The 25,000-nt window shown below is 32.3% G+C and overlaps 1 protein-coding gene across 4 annotated transcripts in view; it reads right to left on the bottom strand.

Moving 5' to 3' along the window:
- Positions 1 to 25,000, bottom strand: part of LOC137639893 (lachesin-like) — a 226,947-nt gene that overhangs the window by 56,364 nt on the left and 145,583 nt on the right. For all 4 annotated transcript variants that reach the window (XM_068372159.1, XM_068372162.1, XM_068372160.1 and 1 more), the window contains exons 2-3: positions 24,259 to 24,374; positions 14,034 to 14,241 (exon numbers count right to left, since the gene is read on the bottom strand). In XM_068372159.1, the coding sequence (XP_068228260.1) occupies positions 14,034 to 14,241; positions 24,259 to 24,374 (324 nt within the window). The remainder of the gene's footprint in view (positions 1 to 14,033; positions 14,242 to 24,258; positions 24,375 to 25,000) is intronic.

The following is a 25,000-nucleotide window of genomic DNA, read 5'->3' as shown; positions in this document are numbered from 1 at the left end:
AGATTTTACACGCCTCCTTTTCCTTTGATCTTTAGCGTCCTCTTGGCTCCTCTTCATCTCCATTTCTCATCTTCTGAGAGTGTGTTTTAGAGTACAGTTGACCTCTTTAATTCCTTGCGAGTTTTACCCATCATTAATTCAATTGTGTCAAAATATAGTCTTGATATACCAACACGCAGACATAGCATCATTCACATAGAGAGAGAGAGAGAGAGAGAGAGAGAGAGAGAGAGAGAGAGAGAGAGAGAGAGAGAGAGTGAGAGATGTCTAAGTAGAATATGATTATCATTCAAATTCTATTCAGTTCATAATGGGAAAACAATGGCTAAAGCTTCAATCATTTTTAGTAAAACGACAATATATGGAATTGACGTGACTGATACTATTTTTTTGTAGTAAATAGATTAACATTTTATGATTTAGAAACATAATTTGCAAAGACAGTACTTAAGAATATTCAGAGGAGGCCATATCATGTCGAAATTTCACTGTCGTAGTGGAATAAACATCCCAGCCGCCTTAAGAGATTTTAGAAACCAGGCGTTGGCGGATGTTTGGAGAAATTCCGATGAGGGAACTCCAGGACAGATAAATGTCATTCCAGCTTTTATGATGCTCATTGCTCACACAGTTCCGCAGAATAAGAGGGCAATATACCAGCAAGAAGTACAGCTTTTACTCTCCTTTGCATGTTCATTATTTCATTGGATGGCTACACCTACTGATCTCTCGTCTAATTTCTTTGCCCCATTTCTATTCTTGATGTTTGATGTTCTCCTGTCACTCTATCAAATTAGAGAGATCCTGAGTTTCATTTTGAAATAAGATGAAATTTTAGCTTAATTTTACTGCAAATTACCCTGGACAGAAGTATATATCAGAATAATGAAACAGTGTAATAAGAAGAGATAGAAGATATCTATAAAATCTTGACTTTCATTTTGAAACAAGCTGAAATTTTAGCTTAATTTCATTGCAAATGATCCTGAACCTGTAGAGAAGTACATATCAGAATAATCAAAGAGTGCATTAAGCAGATGGAAGAGATCTATAAAATCTTGACTTTCATTTTGAAACAAGCTGAAATTTTAGCTTAATTTCATTGCAAATTATCCTGGCTCTTTAGAGAAGTAGGCCTAAATACCAGAATGCCTGTAGTTGTTTGACGACAATTTGTTTATTCGGCCATAAAAAGAATAAAGTAAACTCGGTGTACTGTCAGTTACAAGGAATGACGTATATGTGGTTAACGAATATCAGAATTTTTTGGTTATATTGTTTTGACATTGATGTTTTTTTCTATACAAGAAATGCGTTGTTGAATTCTTCTTCTTCTTCTTATCATATTAAGTAATAGCGATAGCAGTCAAGCTATTATTACTTCATGACAGAAACAAGCCTAAAAGCCAACTAGGTCCAGGAAATGTTAATGTTTATCATGAATTAACATAAAAATATAAAGAAATATTACCTTGTAAAAAGCAAAACCAAAGCCTTTTGCAACTAAAAAGCTGCAAAAGGCAAAATTAGTAACACAAAGTAATAAAATTAGAATGAGCAAAGAAAACAAATGCAAAGAAATCTGAAGGTATAGACTTAACAATTGTTTTTATTGATATAAATATTGATGCCAAATTATAAATAAAACCTTCAAAACAAATCTCAATTTCGAGTTTAAAAAAAAAAAAAAAACTTGAAAAACAAGATTATAATATTCATTTTTTGAACGAATGGTCATAACATTAGATATCCTGTGCAATTTGCTTCACATTACTATATAATAAATTAAATTTTCCACTTTTAAGATGTTCTAAAAAAAGCCACATACTAATAAAAACTCTTCACAAATAATAGTGGTAAATTTACAGTCTAACACCAATCAGCACTTTCCTAGTAGGTTACATATTAAATTGTTCCCAATTCTCTGTGCATAAGATAAGCCTTCGTTTTGGTAACCTATTTGGTTATCAAGCGAACATTGTCATTATGAACGAACAACCAGCCTTAGTAGGTGATTACATTATATTATATGAAACTTTATTCAATATAAACAAGTTATTTGACCTGAGAAGTTGGAGAAACTTCAACACATGATCCCGGTAAGTAATGCGTAACATAACTGTGCATTGCAGTCAAAAGATAGGTTGCACAAAACAGATAGACTAGTGCCTTTATTGGGCCAAAATGAAAGAGAGCATGTAGTGTCAGGAAGAGCCTGTGTATGGATAAAATATAAATATACCCGTTCAACGATTTTATAGGTAAGACTGTAGCAGGAGAAAAAAAAAGTGAGAGTTATTCAATTTTATCCGGAAATGGAAAGGAAGGAATACTAAAGTTAATCGTTTTGAAGGTGGTTGTGGTAGGTGGTTTGGATGTAGAAGTAGGTAAAAAAAAAAAAATAAAAAAAAGATATGTGGCTGGTATGTATGGAGTTCACAGAGAAAATGAAATTAAAGGCAATATTTGAAATGGGATTGGGAATGTGTTTGAATTGTTTGAAATACCTCATTTGATAATTAAAAAAAGATATAATCATAGTTGGGAAAGAGAAAACTAGAATAAGGACTCGTTAGACTATGTGGTAGAATAAAAAAGGTTAGGTGTAATGATTAAAATTGTTGTGGCTAAAAATACATTTTAAGATTCTTTGGTTAAAAAATAGTTAATGTATATAGACACAAAAAAGGATGTAAGAATATGACTGCATACATTTTATGGAAAGAACAATTTAATTTTATGAAAGTGACATCATGAAAAAAGAAAAAAAGATCAAAGGTAGATGTAAAGTTTATCAAATTACATGATGGGGTCATGGGTACCTCAGAGATAATTTTGTTGCTATAAGAGAATAAAAAGACGGAATAAAAACAGAAATTGGTAGGTTGAGAAAATGTAAAGTTAGTGAGGGTAAAAACAAAACAAAAAACATGAACAGGCATATAGGATGATGGTTAATGTAGGCGTGAATAACGTGACACATAACAAGAGGGAAGTTAATAGAAATAGAGAGAGGGTTAACTAGAACTTAGAATAATAAAAAATAAAATAAAACAGTTGTTTTGCATTGAGGGAGACGTTGCGAAAAAACTACTGAAAATGACGTCTATAGTAAAATATGCCGGCGGAGAGAGTCCAGTTAAAATAAATGCAATGGTGTATTAATGGAATGAGAATCTCATGGCTCTGAATCGAATATTTCGGTTGATGTTTTACAATATGAGAGACCATTTTTTTTTTCTTAAGATTCAGCACTTAGAGAATAAGCGTGACAGGTACCACTGTATTATTTTAGACAATTCCTGTCTGGAGAAACAGTTTAATGTTGAAGAAATTATTAATACAAACATATGCATGTATATATATATATATATATATATATATATATATATATATATATATATATATATATATATGTGTGTGTGTGTGTGTGTGTGTGTGTGTGTGTATGTTTACGTGCGATGACAAAATTGTGTTAGATCAAACCCATTAGGAAATGGAATTACAATGTTTTATTATTCATGAAATATATTATACTGTTTGATTACGAAACCCTTTGTTAATCATCTTTAATATTTTTTTCACTAATATTGATTTATATCAAAATTTCACTCCATGTCTTCACCCGGAATTCATGACGGCATTTTATTTTATGTTTATCTTTATATCCTTTTGTTACACATTGAGTGCTCCTTCCATTTCATTTACGATTACAGCTTCGGTCTCTTCCTGACGAAGGGGAGGAATGGTCGGTCGATGGACCCCGCCAGCGAGGATGACCGGAACTTGGTTTTAAAAGCAAGGGAGACAATGTAGAACGCAGGGGGTGGGGGTGGGGGTGGGGGTGGGGGGAGACTGGAGTTGAGTGGTGTCTGGTGACAAACTAGGTGGAAGGACGCCAAATAGTACTTGCTCTCAAAAAGTTGAAACTGTTTTTTGATGCTGATAAACTAAAGCACCCAAAACATGAAAATGGCATTAACTCCAGTTCGCAAAAACAAATCATTTTACAGTAATGGCGGGAAAATTAAGATCTTGATAAGAAATTGAATTGTACTTTTGATATAACCAAAATTAAATTGATTAGATTATTTACTTTACTTCGAATTTCTCTATAATAAAATTTGGTATTAAGTTATTATTAATACGATAAAGCATGACAAAGAAAGTTGGTATCCACTTATACCCCTAGATGATTTTCCAAGGCTTTTTTTTTTTTTTTTTTTTTTTTTTTTACCTCCGTAAACATGGCAGTTTTCAGGGACTTTACGATGGCCGATATAATCTCCTTTTGTGTTTCTGCGTCAACTAAATGAATCGTTTACCAGTCAATATAGAAAGTTAAGTATTGTTCTTTTCTCTCGACTTCGGGAATAAAGTGAAGCGAAGCTAATGCAATCACACTGAATTGTCTGCAAGAAAAAAAAAATGTGACCCATATGATTACGAAACGCTTCATGTGAGCCCTTCCATATTACATACTTGAACACGAATAAATAAAAACACACCGAAGTAATAAGAACGGGAACTTATCCTTCCCAACTGATCCAATTTTTGAGAAAGGGGTCCAAGCTGGAAAAGCTATTGGGGTTCTTCGGAATGGTTGCAGGATTATTGTGTTTGTGATGATGCGTCTCTCTCTAAACTTTCTCACTCCCTTTTTTTATGTTTCTTTCCGGCCTCTTCTCTCCTACCTCGCCATCCATCCTGCTATTTCCTATACTCTTTCGCCCGGGTCACTTACTGGCTCGCCTGAACTCACTTCTCGGACTTGATCAAGTTTGTCGACTTAAACGATCCGTAAAACTGCTCCTTTCTCTCTCTCTATCTTTCTCTCTCTCTCTCTCTCTCTCTCTCTCTCTCTCTCTCTCTCTCTCTCTCTCTCTCTCTCCTCTCATAGTTTTCTGGGGCTATTACAATAAACTAATAAACCAATAGTGATGCATAGAAGCAATGGAGGAAAAGTATGTAACAATTAATAAATAGATACATATATGAATATATAAACTATCGAAAAATGTAGGACCTTTAATCTCTCTGTCTGTCTGTCTGTCTCTCTCTCTCTCTCTCTCTCTCTCTCTCTCTCTCTCTCTCTCTCTCTCTCTCTCTCTCTCTCTCGTGATAAAACGTAAAATCAATTCATGTAATCTTTCCGTTTACATTAAAATCATGAGAGTTATCTAGTTCTTATAGTTATGATTAGCTCAACAATTAGAGACGCCGATTTTTCATACTTGCTGGAATTTATTCATTAATATCTGTATTTGGTCTAAAACACCACCACATATCTTTATTTCAGGGAGATGTACAAAACAATAGTTTAGTTCTTTATCCTATGCATAAACATTTTTCAAATAAGAAACAAGAAAGGAATATTTATTTATTTACTAATTAACTTGACATTAACCTTTTTCTTCTTTTTCGAATTATTATTATTACCTCCGCCAAGGAGGTTATTTTCTTATCCGAGTTCAATCATTTAATGAATTATTTATCTATTTATTCATTTATGTGTTTATTTGTTTTTATAGCAGGATTACGTCAAAACTTCTAACCAGATTTTCACCATATTTCAAAAACGGATAGATCTTATGATCCGGTAGAGCCCAGTAAATTTTGGATGTGATCCGGATCAAGATCACTATTCTGGATCAACATTGCACTTTTCACCATACACTGCCAACATATGAAATAGAGAATGCTTTGACCGTAGATTTGTATAAAATTTTACGGTAAATTTCTTCATGGTCAAGATATGAAAAAGGGAGTGTATTGTCCCTAGAATTTAGTGAAATGACGACGATCTTCATTAATGAAATTTAAAAATCTCAGATTGCTCTTTCGACTTATTATTATTATTATTATTATTATTATTATTATTATTATTATTATTATTATTATTATTATCATTATTATTATTATTATTATTATTATTATTATTATTAAATGTTTAAAAATATTCATCATTAAGATAGATACCATTAGGATTATATGCTATAATCTATATATTTTTTTCAGTTTTGTACATTAAATCAATATTCATTAATAGTTGATGTATCTGCGGCTTAAAAGGAAAATATTTTTATATGAATTAATCGATCGCTAATAGTAAAAATATATATTCAAAATAAGTAAGCAAAACAATTTATCACTTTGACGAAAGTGTGATAAATCTCTCTCTCTCTCTCTCTCTCTCTCTCTCTCTCTCTCTCTCTCTCTCTCTCTCTCTCTCTCTCTCTCTCTCTCTCACATTTTATACATACATGCAAGGGTGTATGTGCGCACTAATGTATTTAATTATATATACGTTCTATCAGTTTATAATTTTTTTTCCTTTTCAAGATTATTGATCTATAGATCTATAGTTTCTACATTAAATTGGAATTTGCTCAGACTCGTTTATTTATGATTTTAATTCATGATCTTTTAAAACTAACCTTTTATAAGCTTTGCATCACGAGCTGCTTGTAAAGAAAAAGCCCATTCTTGCATAAGACCCACTTATTGAGAAACAGCAAGTATTCCTTCTCCAAATGGATCATAGATGAATTCTAAAGATCAGTTGAAATGTTTTTGTCAAAGGCATGAATTATTACTAAGTAAATTTTTCTATGGGAAAAAGTCTACTACGCTAGGAGGATATTCTACAGAGAACTTTATATATATATATATATATATATATATATATATATATATATATATATATATATATACACACATACATATATGTATATATATATATATATATATATATATATATATATATATATATACATATATACAAATACATATATATAAATATATTTATATATACATATATATATACATATAATATATATATATATATATATATATATATATATATATATATATATATATATATATATATATATATATACATAACCTTTACAAGAAGGCAACCCTGCTTACCCCATACAAATGGAAAATGCGTTAACAGAAAAAGACTAAGTGGAGAGGGAATGCCTTAACGTGGTGAAAGGGTTTGTGTACCACCATGATCAGCAAAGCTGGACTAGTCAGGGCCTCTTATGCTATGTTACTTTTGCTGTGACCGATCAGAAGAAAAGTCTATCACCATCACCAATCTGTACTAGCCAGCGGGGTGATGAAAACTGGCCAAACCCCATACATGAATAAGGGCATGTCTTAGGCCTTCATCCAACAAGATACGGTTTCATATATTATTCGTATTATTGGCATTCACACAAACACATAAAAAGACGTATACATACACACACACACACACACACACACATATATATATATATATATATATATATATATATATATATATATATATATATATACGTATATACAATATATATATATATATATATATATATATATATATATATATATATATATATATATATATATATATATATATATATATATATATATATATATATATATATATATATATACATAGTCGGTGAAAATCTGCCTCACTAAAAAAGAATTGACTCTAGTATTTCATATTATAATTTGAAAAAAAAATAATAGTAATATTATAACATCTGTTTAGAAATAGATGGATAAGCTTCAATGTTTTGTACTAGACCATATGCTATTATTGCAAATACTTGGCCATTCTAGTCATGTAGTTTCATTTGAAAAAAATACTTAGATTTGGCCTTATTTACTTTATAAACTTGGCTCCACAAGACACTAGAAGAGTTGGGAGACCCAGGCCTACATGCCTGAGGACTATGAAGCGCGAAGTAGGAAATGGTGAATGGAGAAGTATTCAATTAAAAGCTCAAGATAGAGACGACTGGCGAAATCTAACCGTGGCCCTTTGCGTTAATAGGCGTAGAAGATGATGATCATGATGATGATGATGATGATGATGAAAGACTTAGGACTTATGTACTGCAAATTTGTATTTGTAGGCTTTGTAATTTTCTAAATCTAGCTTTGATACTATTAACATTTATTCTCATACGATTTAAGATTAAAAAAAATATATGTCCTTCATAATTATGATAAATGTAGTGATATTAGATATGGAAAATGGAATTTTCATTTTAAGACTAATAACTAGCTCAATTACTTTTGATTGGCCAAGTTTTCCTCTTCCATTCGGTAATTAAAGTGTTCCAAATAACCATTGTATTCTGACTGCTAGATTTTTTTTCCATTGGCACTATGAATATTTAATTGTCTGGGTGATATTTCCGAATATGAAGTTTGTGCAGTCTCTTTCTCTGGAATAGCAATATGAGCTCCAGATTAGCAGGTCTTCTTTATAGGCCCAACAGTCAGTCAAATTATGTAATTAAGAAATTGCGTTATCACAACTGTACATTTAATGAACAATTTTACAAAGAGGTATTTGTTATGGATATAGGCAATTCCATCTAATTTTTTTTTATTCATAAATAAATTATTCTTTTTTCTTTTTTTAACTTTATGACCATAGAGTTATTGAAATACGTGTACCATACTTTAGACTTGGGATGATACTTATTAAACATTATTTTACTTAGAGGCTTGAACGTAAATAATCTACTAGAAATAACTGATTAAATCAGTGCTATGAATACTTCTTAGCCTTAGTCTTAGCTTTAGCCTTAGCCTTTTTAAACATCGATGTGAAAATGAAAAATATTTCCTGTTTATTTAGTATATACAAAAACAACAAATTAAAAACCTATTTGTACTATTTTCTCCGGCCATTGTATGAGTTGTAAAGCTTACATTGAGCATTACCTTAACATTTATAGCATACAGCTAATCGGAAAACATTATGAAAATCGGAAAGGAAATATACTATCAGGTTCAAGTTTCTGATGACTGTGCACGGACAGACAGTGAAGACACTTAACACTAAAATTGAAGAATCAAAACTTTTACCAAAAATGTCCCTTATTAACTCCTCGTTTTGGAATCCATCATATCAAATATGAGAATAATAATTGGACATGCATATCTACATACGTACGCTTGCACATACACATATCTGAATCATCTAAATTTGATGAACATATGTATACTTGGAGGTAGAATTTTTTTTTCTTTTTTTTTGGCAGATAGGTATGGTAGGACACAAGAATGCCTGGCACACCTTGCTCTGAGGAAGGGCACCCTGTCACACCCTTACTGCACTAAGCAACCAAACAGATAGTATAGCCCATAATCATATTTATAACCTTACAGTATAGTCTATTATGTACAGGCCTACTTTATAGCTGATTTTTTTAATAGGCCTATAGTATAGCCTACATTGAGTAAAATTTGGAAATAAAATCGCCTGAAATTACATTTAAAAATCAGTTTAGTGAGATTGGTGTTACTCTATGGACATGAGTCATGGTATGACAATGAAACAATCTCCAATGCTCACATGCTGAAAGAACCTCAGCCTCTTCTATCTACTTAGCCAGTGTCTTCTAGTATGCTATGTTCCTTTAATGAAGAGATATAAACTCCTCCTCACATGAACATAAGGGTTGGTACTGGTTCTGTCAATAGAAGACGCTGCGGCTCTCCTAGTATGCTATGTTCCTTGATGAAGAGGTATAAAATCTTTGTCATATGAACGGTGTAGACGCAGTGTTCTATACTTAGGAGTTCTGTCCCTCCTTCCTTTCGTTTTATGTATAGTCTGTCCGTATTTTACCGTGGGTGTAGTGCTTTGTGTATTGTCATATGTTTCCTAGTTTTCTGGTCTATGCTGCGGAGTTCTACCTTCGTCCATTCGACTATTCCTGTGCTGTATCTGATTACTGGCACTGCCCATGTGTTTATGGCTTTTATGATATTTTCAGCATTGAGTTTTGACTTGAGTATCGCCCTGAGTCTCTGCGTATATTCTTTCCTGATCGCGTCCTTTCCTTCATTTCTTGGTGTTTTATATCCCCTCCTTCCATTACCATTATTCCCAGGTATTTGTATCCCATCTCTTCTAGTGTTTGATGTTGCTCCCATTTGGTAGCTTTATCCCTTCAGTCCCTTGTTACTTTGCCCTTTTGTATGTTGACTAAGGCACATTTTTCTATTCCAAACTCCATCCTGATGTCCCCAGATACAATCCTTACAGTCTGGATCAAGGTATCTATTTCCTTGATGTTCTTACCATATAGCTTGATGTCGTCCATGAACATCAGATGGTTAATTCTGTTGCCTCTTTTCTTGAGTTGGTACCCAGCATCCATCTTCTGCAGTACTTTTGTCATGGGAATCATGGCTACTACGAAGAGTAGTGGGGACAGTGAGTCGCCCTGGAAGATCCCGCTTCTGATATTAACCTGTGCTAGTCTTATTCCAGAGCTTGTAAGTATTGTTTTTCAGTTCCGCATTGTATTTTTGAGGAAGCTGATTGTGTTTTCCTCTGCCCCATATATTTTCAGGCATTCTATTAGCCATGTGTGTGGTACCATGCCGAAGGCTTTCTTATAGTCAATCCATGCCATGCTTACGTTGGCTTTCCTTCTCTTACTGTTCTTCATTACCATTTGTCTATCAGGAGGTGGTTTTTTGTGCCCTTACACTTCCTTCTGCAGCCTTTCTGTTGGTGGGGGATGGTGTTTGTCTCCTCTAGGTAGTTGTATAGCCTTCCACTGATGATACTTGTTAGTAACTTCCACATTATTGGTAGGCATGTGATAGACCTGTAGTTACTGGCTATATTTCTCTTACTCTTGTCTTTTTGTAATAAGGATGTTCTTCCTGTCGTCATCCATTTGGGTGCATAGTGATTTGAGATATAATGCTGGAGGAGTTCTGCTATTCATGGGTGTAGGGCCTTGAAATTTTTGAGCTATTATAAATGGACTTTATTGGGACCTGGGACTTTCCAGTTTGGCATTTTCTTCAGTTGGTGTCTAACTGTGTCTGCCATGATCTCTATGAATCTTTGTTTTATTCTCCCTGTTTTTTCTTCCTTGACTTCCTAGAGCCATGTTGCATGTTTGTTGTGTGATACCGGATTGTTCCATATGTTTGGTTCGACTTCAGGGATTTCTTGGAGGTTATCTTCCCCTCTTAGTTGGGTGTATAGTCTTTTCTGGTTGGTTCCGAATAGTTTGTTTTGTTGGTATCCCTTACTCCTGTTAATGGACCGTTGGATCTTATGTGCCTTGGTCGTCTTAAGCTTCTGGTTTACATCTTCTATTGTGTTGTTTAGTCCCCTCTCTTGTATTTTGTATTTCTAGTTGAGTTCCTCCCTTGTTTTCTTGCTTCTTAGCCTTTTTTCTGCCATCTCTTTCTGTCTATTCAAGTCAGATAACATTACCATGATTTGCTTCTATAGGCGCCTTTTCCAAGGAGGTTGTTGTTTTGGTTTCTGTTGGGTTGGTTGTGTTGGTGGTGTTGGTGTTCGCATCCCCATCAGTTCTGCTACTAATCTTGCTTCTGCATATGCCAAGTTATTTGTTTCTGTAGTACTGGTAGTGTGTATTATTCCCATTATTACATTGACCTCCTTTGTTTTCTCCCTTAATTTCTTGGTGTTGTAGGCTTCCATGGAGGGGATCTTTGTTCTCTCTGAATCTGGCTCCATCTATTGTCTAATCTGTTCTACCCATTCCGTCCTCTCTGTTACTTCGTCGGTGTTTCTTTGTGTGTCGTTGTTTGATACCTCATCATCCCTGTCGTCTTCTGTGGCATCGTCTCTCAGTTCATCTTCTTGTAATTCGTTGTCGTGTGTCCTTTCCTTCTCCAGTTCTTCTTTTTCTGTTGGGGAGAGCCAGTTCTTTTTCTTTATGTTCCTTACTTGGTCGGCCAGCCTCTGGTCTGTTTGGAGGGTGTTATTCCTCTCATTCCAGATGTTGATCAACCTTCTTCTATATCCTCTCTCCGTCGGGTTGCTTCTGATGAAGCATCTCCATATTTCCTTATTTTCTTCTCATGTCCCTTTCTTCCCCTGGTTTGCTTCTGTAGCTCCAGTCTCTGGCTGTTGGTTTCTGTTATTGTGGTGGTCAGTTGTTGGATGGCGATCTCCACGTATCTGACCGTCTTCCCCTTCAATTGGGTTGAATACCTGGCTGCTGGACGAAGCTCCTCTGTTGCCAGAGGTTATCGTTTAATCCTTCATTTCTTTCCATCACTGCTGAGTTTTGCTATTTAATACATAGCTGGACACTACCCCGTCAGTGACAGGTACTCATTATTATTATTATTATTATTATTATTATTATTATTATTATTATTATTATTATTATTATTATTATTATTTTAAACGTTGAAGGTGATTGCTATAACAGCGGCATTTAGCTTGTAAGAAACTTTATCGAATGGTTTTTTGTTCGGAAATACTGTATTCCGCCAGTATCTCTGATTCTATCATCATATGGAACAATGTATATTCTTTATAGTTATTCTTGAGCTTACCCAGAGGTATAGTTTTCTTATATACTGTATTAAAGGATGATAGCATGAAATAAATTAAAGATGTCGAAAACTTTCGTTGACAACACATGTTTCAGATATTGTTAAGGTTGTTGCAGAGAGGCAATCAGGTGGTCATGCAGAAATATCATCGTTGATATGTCTGACGACAAACGAAATAGGCGAAGTATCATGAAGCAGGTGGAACACTCTACACTGGGACCTGATAACAGTTTTATTCCATAAATTGATACTGGAAAAGCACATACTTGGAGAATTTCTTTTAGAAATACCGTAGGTTAACATAGGTGGTGCTTGGAATAAGATGAACAATTTGATAGCAAAATCTTGAAGAGAACAAAAGGACGCCAAAACTTTGTTTCCATTGTCACTTATTGACCACCAATAAGGCCAATTAGACACGTTTGTTTACTAATCGTTTTTGCACGCAATGATGTAGACATGTATCAAGTATACTGACAACAAGGATTATGACTGTTCCCCACAAGTCAAATAAGTATAGATTCGTTTTCAAGTTTACTGTGAAGGGTTTTCCGAAAGGATGCTTACACAATGTAACTTCTTTTATTATAGAAAGTACATAATTAAGTGTAAATGGCGATGAGTAATCAACAAATAATGATAAAGGTAAATCTAATTTTTTTGAAAGAACGTTGCACATGATTATGAATTTTTCAGTTTCATGATTTTGCTTCTTTTGAAATTTTAACTGGACTTCACTTTACTATATATGTTGGTTTCTAGAAAATTGCAGTGCTAGGAACAAAGAGATTACCTCACAACATAAATACATACAAGTGAAATATTGAATTTTACCCTGGGTTAGTATATTGACCACCAATATTTGGTAAAAACAATTAGTCGAAAATATTATTCAAAGCTTCTTTTGACTAGAAAACAATTCATATAGATGTTACGCTTCGGTAACCTTGACAAACATTAGTTGCATAAATGTCACCATAATGAGTGTAGTAGGTACTTCCTTACTAGGGCCTTTTGTGAGGACAATGTGTTTGATTAATACCAATTAAACTTTGAATGCTATTTATGACACTGTTTCAGCTTTGTTTTTATGTGGATTGTATTTTTAAGTTTCAATGTACAGCTATTCATACTGGTCTTTTTATTCTAAATCTATATGCATAATTGACTTTTCAAATTCCATGAGAAAGACATTTTCCATGTAAAATAGTCACACTCAGATGGCTTGTGATAGTATTTACATGTATAGTCTTCATAAAATGAATAGAACCTAGATCAGTAGCAAGATATCATTAACCTATTTTAAAGTTTAACGACGTGCATCGCTAATCTAACTAACTAACAGGACCCTCAGTATTGATCCATATCTTTTTCAGTTGCCAATCCAGGATATTACCAAAATCACCAGCAGAGTTTTACAGCCCTGTGATATATATATATATATATATATATATATATATATATATATATATATATATATATATATATATATATATATATTATCAACATTTACCTGTCAACTTCATATCTTCATAGATTTTATTAATAATTAGGCTATTGCTATAACACACAATCAATGAAAGGACAAACATGAAATATTACAATATTTAAAATACGAAAAAAAAAGCAGTAGGGGCAAATATAAAAACAGATGATGAAAATTTGAAGAAAGCTCTTACCTTGGACATCGAGGTAACCAACTTGACTCATCATCGGATCCGAGTTGACCTGACACATGTACATTCCCCGGTCACTGGGTCGAATGTCAGAGATCCGCAAGTACCAGTGTTTATGATCGTTTCGTGCTAGAGAGAATCTCGGGTTTTTAGTGATGATTGTATGATGTATGGTGAGGATCGTTTGGGTCTCGACAAATATCCATGCCACCTGAAAGAAAAGGATACTCATTTCTTAAATGATAACCATGTAAAACAGAAATTCCCTTCGTAATAAAAAAAAAAGAATATAAACAATATATATGACGTATGTTCAAGAATATTTTTAGGTTATCATTAGGATTTTAAATGATACAATTATTGCATAATGTTGGAATGATATGTAGACTCACGTTATGATAAGAACTATGTAATTTATTTGATATTGTTTGAATACATTCGTAATTTTCTTTATTGTTTGGATACAAATTTCCAGTACATTATACAAGCATACATACGTTTAAATATATATATATATATATATATATATATATATATATATATATATATATATATATATATATATGTATATACTGTATATACAGTATATATACATAAGTGTAAAATCCACAGAAAACAGGAAAGTGAAAGACCAGGTACCAAGCGCTTACATGTATCCAGGGTACAGAGTAAATTAGAAAATAAAATCATAAAGAAAAGAAACCTAACAAAACTGAAATGAAAGCCACAAACAAGCAAAACATCATCAAGTCGTTGAAAATAGATAAACAATTGTCACTATATATACATACATATATATATATATATATGTATATATATATATATATATATATATATATATATATATATATGTGTGTGTGTGTGTGTGTGTGTGAATATATATATATATATATATATATATATATATATATATATACTGTATATATATATATATATATATATATATATATATATATATATATATATATATATATATATATATATTTTTACCGGTATATATAAATGCATATATATCCATTTGTATATACATAAATGATCATAGTTTGCTATGCACCAACAAATGATTCCCCTGAAGAAAGGAAAGATGAATACTAGGAAGAACTGCTGAGTGTAATAGATGGGAACTCAGAGAGAGATATGAAAATTGTGATTGGTGACTTAAATGCTAAAGTTGCAAGGAATAATCAAGGGATAGGGAATGTGAGGGGTGTCAAGGGTCTTGGCGAAGTTATAAATGAAATGGAGCACATTCATAGGTTTCTGCTCAAGAAACATTCTTGTCATTTTAGGTACTCTTTTCCAGCACAAGGACATCCACAAATATACTTGGACTTCATCGTGTGGCAATTAGAAAAATCAAATAGATCAGATCGCCATTAATAAAGAGTGAAGGAGGACTCTTGAGAAATTTAAGAAGCTATATAGGTGCAGAAATTGGTAGTGATCACAAGCTCCTCATTGCCAAACTGAAAGTAAAACTCAAAGCACCCTGTACAAAGGTAGATAAAATATCTAGGTTTGATACATCTAAGCTTCTAGAAGAAAAGCACAGAGAAACATTTGCAATTGTATGTTGGAATCGATATGCAGTCTTGGATATTTTAAGAGAAGAAGAGCAGACAATTAATGAAGAATGGTGTGATATTAAGAACATATACTAGTCAGTTGGTAGTGAAGTTTTGGGACACGCAGTTACCAGGAGAAACTCATGGATATCAAATGATACGTGGGATAATATAAAGAGGAGACAAAGATAAAGATGGATTGCTCAAAGTTTTCGAGATAGTAATGAAAATAATAAGGTAGAACATGCAAAGTACTCAAGTAATGATAGCGAGATGAAAGGAAAAGCCAGGAATGACTGGAGAGATATTTAAACAGAAAAACAGATGAGGCTGACAAAGCTATGAATTCAGGGAGTGGCTATGTTGTAAGAATTGCTCATATTAATGAAATCTCTACTGGGGAAAAGAAGAAGGTGCATATACCCATAGAAAAGGGAGATGGATCTGTTATAACAACAAAAGAAGAAAGACAACATTGAAAGGAACACTTTGGTGAGGTTATGAAGGGAATAATTTGATTGATATACTTGAAGCTGACGATGACCTTGAGGTGTCCATGAATGAATTCAGTGTGTTTGAAGTCAAAGCTATCATCAAAAACCTCAAGAGATGGAAAGCCCATGGATACGATGGAATAACTGCTGATATGATTCTGAACGATAACGAAGTGACCCCCAGAATACTTACATGATTATTCTGTAGAATGTGGCAAGAAGAGGCAAAACCTAATAAATGGGAGTTAGGATTGTTGGGGAAAATTAAAAAAAAAAGGAGACCTGACTAATTGCAATAATTAGAGGCATAACACTTACGTCAGTTATTATTAAAATATATAGAATGCTTATTCTTAAGAGACTGGAAAGAAAGACTGATGAAAAGCTGAGAGATGAACAAGCAGCATTTCGAAAAGGTTGAAGTTGTACTGACTGAACTTCAATTTCAAGACATGATGTACAGTAATGCGTAGAATATAGAAATCCACTTTTAATGCCATTTGTGGACTATAAAAAGCCTTTGATAGTGTGCACCAGCCAATTTTGTGGACAGCCCTCGTTATTATGAAATTCCTCCTAAATATGTGAATTTCATTCAATCTGTTCATGAGCACAGCAAGTCAAAGTTAATGTTAATTGAGTCCTACCACATGAATATCCAATGAACAGTGGAGTACTCCAAGGGAATGTGTTGTCACCTATGTTGTTTATCCTCCTCATGGATTTTGTAATGCATAGAACAGTCGGAGATGGCGGAGAAGGAGTGGACTGGGTTGGTAATAGGAAATTAGCAGATCTATAGTATGCTAATGATGCTGTCCTTATTAGCAAAACACCACCGGATTTGCAATGCTTGCTTACCGGAATGCATGAAATATCACACGGGGTTAGGTTGAAAATAAATAAAGGAAAGACAGAGATGAGAACGGAATTTGCAATGGAAGATGTAATATCATTGGAAGGAGAAAGTATTAATGAGGTAGAATCATTTAAGGACTCAGGAACTATGATCCCAATACAGGGTCTTTAGAATTAGAGTCTAGTGAAAGATTGAAAAAAGAAAACCAGAAAATGGCTAGGTTAAGTATAATCTAGAAATCAAATTGCCTGAAATTACATAAAAAATCAGACTATATATCAGTTTAGTGAGATCGGTGTTACGATATGGACATGAGTCATGGTATGACAATGAAACAATCTACAATAGATTTAATAAATTTGAGAACAAAGCCCTTACGGGGATATTGGGAGTTAAATGGCAGGACAGGATTAGAAATGAAACAATAAAAGAGATTACTCGAGTGCCATATGTGGATGGAATCATAATGAGGGCAGCTTGGAGATGGTTTGGGCATGCTCTTCGCACTCCCCAAGAGAGATTAGTTCACCTAACGTTCAGCTGGGCTCCACAAGGACTCGAAGAGTTTGAAAACCCAGGCCTACATGGCTGAGGACTATGAAGGATGAAGTGAGAGATGATGAATAGAAAAATATTGAATTAAAAGCTAAAGTGGCCCTTTGCGTAAAAAGGTGTAGGAGAAGATAATGATGAAGATGATGAAGATGATGATGTATATATACATACATACATATATATATATATATATATATTTATATATATATATATATATATATGTATATATATATATATATATATATATATATATATATATATATATATATATATATATATATATATATATACATGTGTGTTTATATGTGTGTGAATGATTATTCAAAGGTTGGACGTAAATAGCTGCTCTAACCACTTGATTGTAGTTTGATGATAAACCTTCACAAGAGAAAGCTTTAATATCATTACCACTGCCACAAACGTTAATCTATTGGAGCCTATCATTCCGATAAAACTCTAGCAATTCTTAGGTCTCCCTTTGCTCCTATCTGAATTTTTCACTCCTCTTGTTAATGTATTCTTCTTTCTTATCCATGTAGCCGACCCATCTTTAAGCTTTTTGATTCGTCGTTTTTCTGAATCTATCATTTCTATTATTCATTTGATATATCTTCAGTTATTATTATTATTATTATTATTATTATTATTATTATTATTATTATTATTATTATTATTATTATTATTAGCTAGGCTATATCTCTAATTGAAAAATCAGGACGCTATAAGCCCATGGGTTTTAATAGGGAAAATAGCCCAGTGAGGAAACTAATTGAGAAAACTGATAGAATAGTGTACCTGAATGTACCCTCAAGTAAAAGAACTCTAACCAAAGACAGAGGAAGACAATGGTACAAAGGGTATGACATTACCCGTGACTAGAGAACAATGGTTTGATTTTGGAATGTCCTTATATTAGGATTTTCAACATGGCAGTTTTTTATTTTTTACTTTTCATTAACGCTACACAAATAACAATTCGCATGTAAAACTCTAAGATTTTTTTCTTTTATACTTGAGGATTGCTGACTCAAAACTCAAAACTTTTGAATAATCTTCAACTTTATGATCTCAGCCTAAAATTATCATTAGATTCTGGTGTTTCATTCAATCTTTACTTCCTTAATCAATCTACAAAGAGGAACCGCTCTTGATTCTACTTATAACCCATTCCTTAATTTAACTACAACCCATTTACTTATATCCCATGACTATATACCTACGTTCAATTACTTTTCTCTGACTTCTCACATCACTCCATCCATATACATATCAAACACTCACGGAAACATGACACAATCATCTGAAATATACAGCCACACCTGTAGATTAATCATTTTGCCTTCTACAGAGTCTAATATACTCGTCATTTTCTTGAAATAATTTTTTCATTAAATAATATACATAACCCTAGATCGTCATACCGTTATGTAACCCATTTATAAAGAAAAGGTAATTCAAAGTATTTTGTGTGTACAGCATCTTCTATAAATCTTACATTATGTGTTTTGGTAAAGTTCTCTAAAAAGAAATGTCTCACAAAAAGATATAATTTTGCAATATATATATATATATATATATATATATATATATATATATATATATTTATATATATACATATATATATATATATATATATATATATATATATATAATATATATATATATATATATACATATATATATATATATATATATATATATATATATATATATATGTGTGTAGGTTTATATATGTATATATATGTATATACATACATACATACATACATACATATATATGTATATATATATATATAAATATATATATATATATATATATATATATATATATATATATATATATACATATATATATATATATATAAATATACATATATATATATATATATATATATATATATATATATATATACATGTGTATATATACACACACATTATATATATATATATATATATATATATATATATATATATATATATTACATACATATATATATATGTATATATATATGTATATATATATATATATATATATATATATATATATATATTATGTGTAGAAATCATGACAGTTGACACGTGATGACCATACTAATTCCAAGCAATTCCTTAATACCTTTATTCAATGTTATTAGCTTCTTTGATTGCTTGCATCTAAGGATTGCGACCTCAAATAAGAATTATGATAAGGAATATTAGGGTGCAGTAAAAGGGATATATATTGCATTATACATTTGGAGTATTTTTTTAAATGTTTTGTTGATGATTCTTCCTTGTTTCTTGTCCTATCCCTCTACAACATATTGAATTTTGAATTAAAAAAAATAAGAAATGATGCATCTGAATATCCATCTTGTATGAGAAACAAGTACTAAGAATAAAAATAGGGTTGTACATTGTTCTTTCAAATCCAGTACTCAGGACACTAGGAATTCTAATGTGAAATATCCAGGCAGCAATAAAAGGTTTGCAATATTTGTCAAGGTCTTAAATGAACGTAAGATTTTCAGTGTATCCTCCCTTTTTTTTGTGTAAGTTACAAAAAGCTTAATTCTGTCTTGATGATTTTAATGGCCGAGACAATGGGATTTCTCCCTTTCTTTAACGATCCTAAAATGACAATGTTTAAAGCAGCGCAAGTTAAGGTGGAACCCCCCGGTCCAGCCAGAGTGGCACTGTGGCAGTTCGCTGGTGGGAAGTGTTTAGAGGGGCTTTGGGGGGTTGGGTGAGGGGTGGGGGATAGGTGTAAGGATATGAATAAGAGAGAGAATGAAAGAGAGAAAGAAAGACAGAAAGAGAGAGAGAGAGGGTGTCTCTGACGGGGGTGATTATGGATATTTAGAAGGGGATGCATTAGTGTTTTACTCTTCTGGAAAGCGGATGACATCATTCACTCCTTTGTCCTGGGTGGTAAACTGTTCCACTTGGGTTTCATATTGTCCTCTTGCCTCTTCATGCTTTTAACTCTCTCTCTCTCTCTCTCTCTCTCTCTCTCTCTCTCTCTCTCTCTCTCTCTCTCTCTCTCTCTCTCTCTCTCTCTCTCTCATAAATATTCATTTCTAAATAGTATCAGAGATTTTAATTCATTAGCCTATGCAATATTTGAAAATTAATTATACCTTTAGCAACACTAAAAAATATGTTCTTAGTTTACGTTTATTATAGGGATCTCATTTGATTCTTGTACATTTCTTGTAATAGCGAATGCTGAGATATTATGAGTAAAATAAATGAAAATATCACGGGACAAGGTCGTCAGTTTAATGAAAAAAGTACAGTAATTACTTTTCCGTCAATAAACAATTTATTTTGATCTTAAATGACTATTCTCTGGTCATCTTCAGAATATTTGAAAGCTTTTACAGCTTATATCAATAGAATATTGGTTAAGGTAATTGTAGGGAGATGCCGATTGTAGATATATGTAACATTTACACACATTATATATACTGTATATATATATATATATATATATATATATATATATATATATATATATATATATATATATATATATATATATATATATATATATATATATATATATACAGTATATGTGCGTGTGTGAATATGTTTTGTATGTGTATCATATTTCAGAGATATCTTACATCAAAGCACCAAATAATCATGCCCATTTTCAGGAACGTTTTCTAGAATGTATTTGTAATATATTGTGACGAGCCGAGAGAAGGTTGTGACTCTAAGACAGTATGAAAGCAACTGAGTGAGTTTATTATAGAACACTCTCCTTTATATATAAAAGCTCAAAGCAACAAGAAATTTCATGTTAAAAAACAGACACTGTTACAGATGAGGAAAACAGACATGTTTATTCTGGTACTTTTTAGTGCGAGGGAAGAGCGAAGATACAAGCATAATATATACACAAAATGAACTATGTAAGATCGTGTGACACACGGTTGGTACAATATCATGACTGAAATTCTAAATAATTCCACACATTCGATATTTCATAAAGATGAAATACGGTATCTTTCTATTACTTCCAACAGAATCTGGAGCTAAAGTTGGGGTGAGTAGTAGTTGCTTATGCTAATCATGTTAGAATTCGGGCAAATATAAAATAGCTAAAATACTTGCTTTTGGACGCTTGTGGGTCATTCTTTCCACAAAAAATATATTTCTCATAACTTCTGCAGTAAAGCATTATATTTTCTCTACATTTTTATACTAAACATATTTTATCTTGATGCTATGATAATTTATAGTCCATGAGAAAGAACAAGAAGCTGGTACCCAAAGGTGAGAACATAGATTCCATTAATCATAGGAAAAATATAAGACTAAAATTGAAAAAAATGTCATGTCTTTTATCTTTTTGTTAGAACGGAAATGAGTATATGGTTCTGAACATATTGCAAGACACTAGGGTTATTGACACTCTTTGCCCTATAACAGAGTAGTCAAGGATAATACTGTACTTTTAAGGGACCTGATGAGAGATATGCTGACATAGGCATTGAGAAAAGGTTATAAAAAAATTATAATAGATTGCCTTGACCCATGAATTCTCCTTAAGATATAAACAACATTTTATATTCCTTGGAGAGTGGAAGAAAGCTTAATAAATATTCTGTTTAAAATTCCCAAGGATTACTCGAGGCATAATGCCAGATCAAACAAATACTTCATAATATATTTAATATATAAATTAAAAAAAAAAAAAAAAAAAAAAACGAAATGACAAGATAATTATTAAGAATTGATAAGAAGACATGAGGATGTTTGTAAGGGTGCTAGTTAACTACTTTTAGTTTGGACCTAGTTCTAAGAAATTCGTTAAAAAGAACATTTGGTAAAATTCATACACAATCATTGGCGGTGGCATGGACATTCAAGCAACTGAAAATTTACCAGTCAGAAAGTATTTGTTGCTTACCAGGGTTAGTTTTCGAAATGGATTCGTTTCATGAAATATTTACAAAACAGAAAGGACAGATTTTGAAATAAAACACTAATGAAAAGGGAAAAGAACGCTTACGAGTGCAGTTTTTAGAACGCTGGGGAAGAAATTGGAGAGGCATTGTCAATAATATGTCAGTTCAAATGCATTTTCTGAATATAATTACCTGAGGCAACCTGATCTTTCTTAAAATCTAAGGCTTTTTTTTTTCTTTTTTTTTTTTTTCTTTGAGGTTCAACCTGTTTGGGATTTTTATCTTCCCTGCTTTAAACATTTTGATTTCGTTTTCAATTATAAGAATATCTGCGTGTGCCACCTTAATGAAATTTTGTTCTCCGAAGTTCTTAATTTTTCGTAAAACCTAAAAAATTTGAGGATTTACTGAGCATAAAGACGATGATGCCAAATAAATCATTATTATTCTTTGAAGTATATGAACATAAGCGGGTGATCCAAGCTTAAGGATTAAAAACATCTTTGACGCCGAATAGAATTTAAAATTTCTTTCAACCCTAAAAATATGGACGAGTGACCTAATGCAAAAAAATACCAACTTAATTTATTTTTATACTTTTAATGGAATCTTATAGAATATACAACAAATTATCACATCCTTGTGACTCGTACGATCTTGTCCTTATATTTTTTTTTAGATTCCCTGGCCCCTCCGGCCAGACACTGACGCTTGCAACTTTGCAGACCGTAATTGTGAATAAAAATTACGTAAGGTATATTTTGATAATTCTATTGCATGAACGTAAATGTAATGTCAGATGAAACTGGTGGCGTTGCAATCAGGAAAATATTGTATTATTGATCGAGTTAGTGATTTACTTCGATTAGCAAGCAAAGTTCTTTTTACGGTGTTGCTATGCGTTGAAATTATATTTAAGTGTGTGTGTGTGTGTGTGTGTGTGTGTGTGTGTGAATATTATGTAGGTTATAATTTTAATGATTACATTCGTGATACGATGTTTTAAATGTGCTATTACTGATACATCCTCGTTCATTCTTAAAGCATTTTGCATATACAATTACTTGTACTGGATAAAGTTGATGGAATACGTGATTTTTTTTAAAGACAGAGAGAGAGAGAGAGAGAGAGAGAGAGAGAGAGAGAGAGAGAGAGAGAGAGAGAGAGAGAGAGAGAGAGAGAGAGAGAGAGTCTATGTGAAAATGCAGGTACTTTATGATAATGAGAAATAAAGTCTCATTTTTTTTCAGTGCAAAAGAAAGAATGTGAAAGAAAATATCTATTTTGATTGATATGATGGAATATTATAAAATTTGTAGAGATTAGGGTTGATCCCACTCCGAGGTAGAAATTTATTTTTATTTCAAAGCGGAGTTTCAATATGAATAATAGTACCAAGAGTTATATTATACATGTTTATAACTGAGCTTTCATAAAATCTATTTCCATCATCAGAGCCTAAAATTAGAATACGATACGTTAATTGATAAGTAAATAAATCATCTTCTTAGACAAAATTCCCGGTAGAGAGAGAGAGAGAGAGAGAGAGAGAGAGAGAGAGAGAGAGGAGAGAGAGAGAGAGAGAGAGAGAGAGAGAGAGAGAGAGAGAGAGAGAGAAGGCAGGGCCATATTTAAAGTAAAATCAACCACTCGCTGACTAATACTATCATTACTCATGTGCTCACAACGTAAGTGTCAGAAGACTTTTTAATCTCATTGTACATATTCAGCATAATAAATGTGAATGATGACATTTGTAAAAACATAGATATAAAACAAGAGAACACAGGTTAAGGCTGACCAGAAAATATCACAAAAATAAAGGAACAGATAGAAGTACATATCCACAGAACTTACTTTGTAGCCTTTAAGATTATCCACCGAACAAGGCAGTATGACGTCTCTTCCTACAACAACCGTTTTGTTCGGGATTGGCTCCAAGAAACGAGGGAGACGGTCGTCAGTCACCAATCCTGTGGAAGGATAACCAGGTTAACAGCGTTGCAATTGGGAAACGAATAAGGTGCTCGAAGCTCGCTAAAGATTGTTGTTAAGGGAAAGGCAGACTAGATAATCCTTTATTTTTCACCTATCATTAATCTCTTCTATAGGTTCTTATTTTTCTAATGATTTTGAAACTGTATAACATATATGTAGGATGTTCCATACTTGATCTTATATTTAGAATGTATGAAACTTTCTAAATGTTGTTGAAAACAGCTATATGAGTAACAAGGTCTAATGTAATTACCGAAAATAAAGTTTTCAGTGAGATTACAAACTTTAAAGGAAAATTATTTCCAAGATTCTGAAAAAAATAGTCATAAATATTTTACCTGAAATATTAATCACATTGTTTTGAAGTGGAGTCACCCCCCGAAATTACCATAGACAATTACAATGCTACAGGATTCAAAGTACATCTTTAGCACCTTGCAAAAATTGTTTTGTAACAAAAATTTTTCTCGAAAAATACAAAATATGTTAAAAACAATTTCTTTAAAAATACCAATCTTTATGACTTTAACTGTAAATAAATTTTTTTTTTGACAGGCATTCATATTACTACATCGATTAATGGACCTGTACCAAAGGAAAG

Source organism: Palaemon carinicauda, chromosome 4 (assembly GCF_036898095.1).
Source record: "Palaemon carinicauda isolate YSFRI2023 chromosome 4, ASM3689809v2, whole genome shotgun sequence".
NCBI classification, from domain to species: domain Eukaryota; kingdom Metazoa; phylum Arthropoda; class Malacostraca; order Decapoda; family Palaemonidae; genus Palaemon; species Palaemon carinicauda.
The sequence above is the reverse complement of the archived record's forward strand: the minus strand, read 5'-3'. Positions and strand labels throughout refer to the sequence as shown.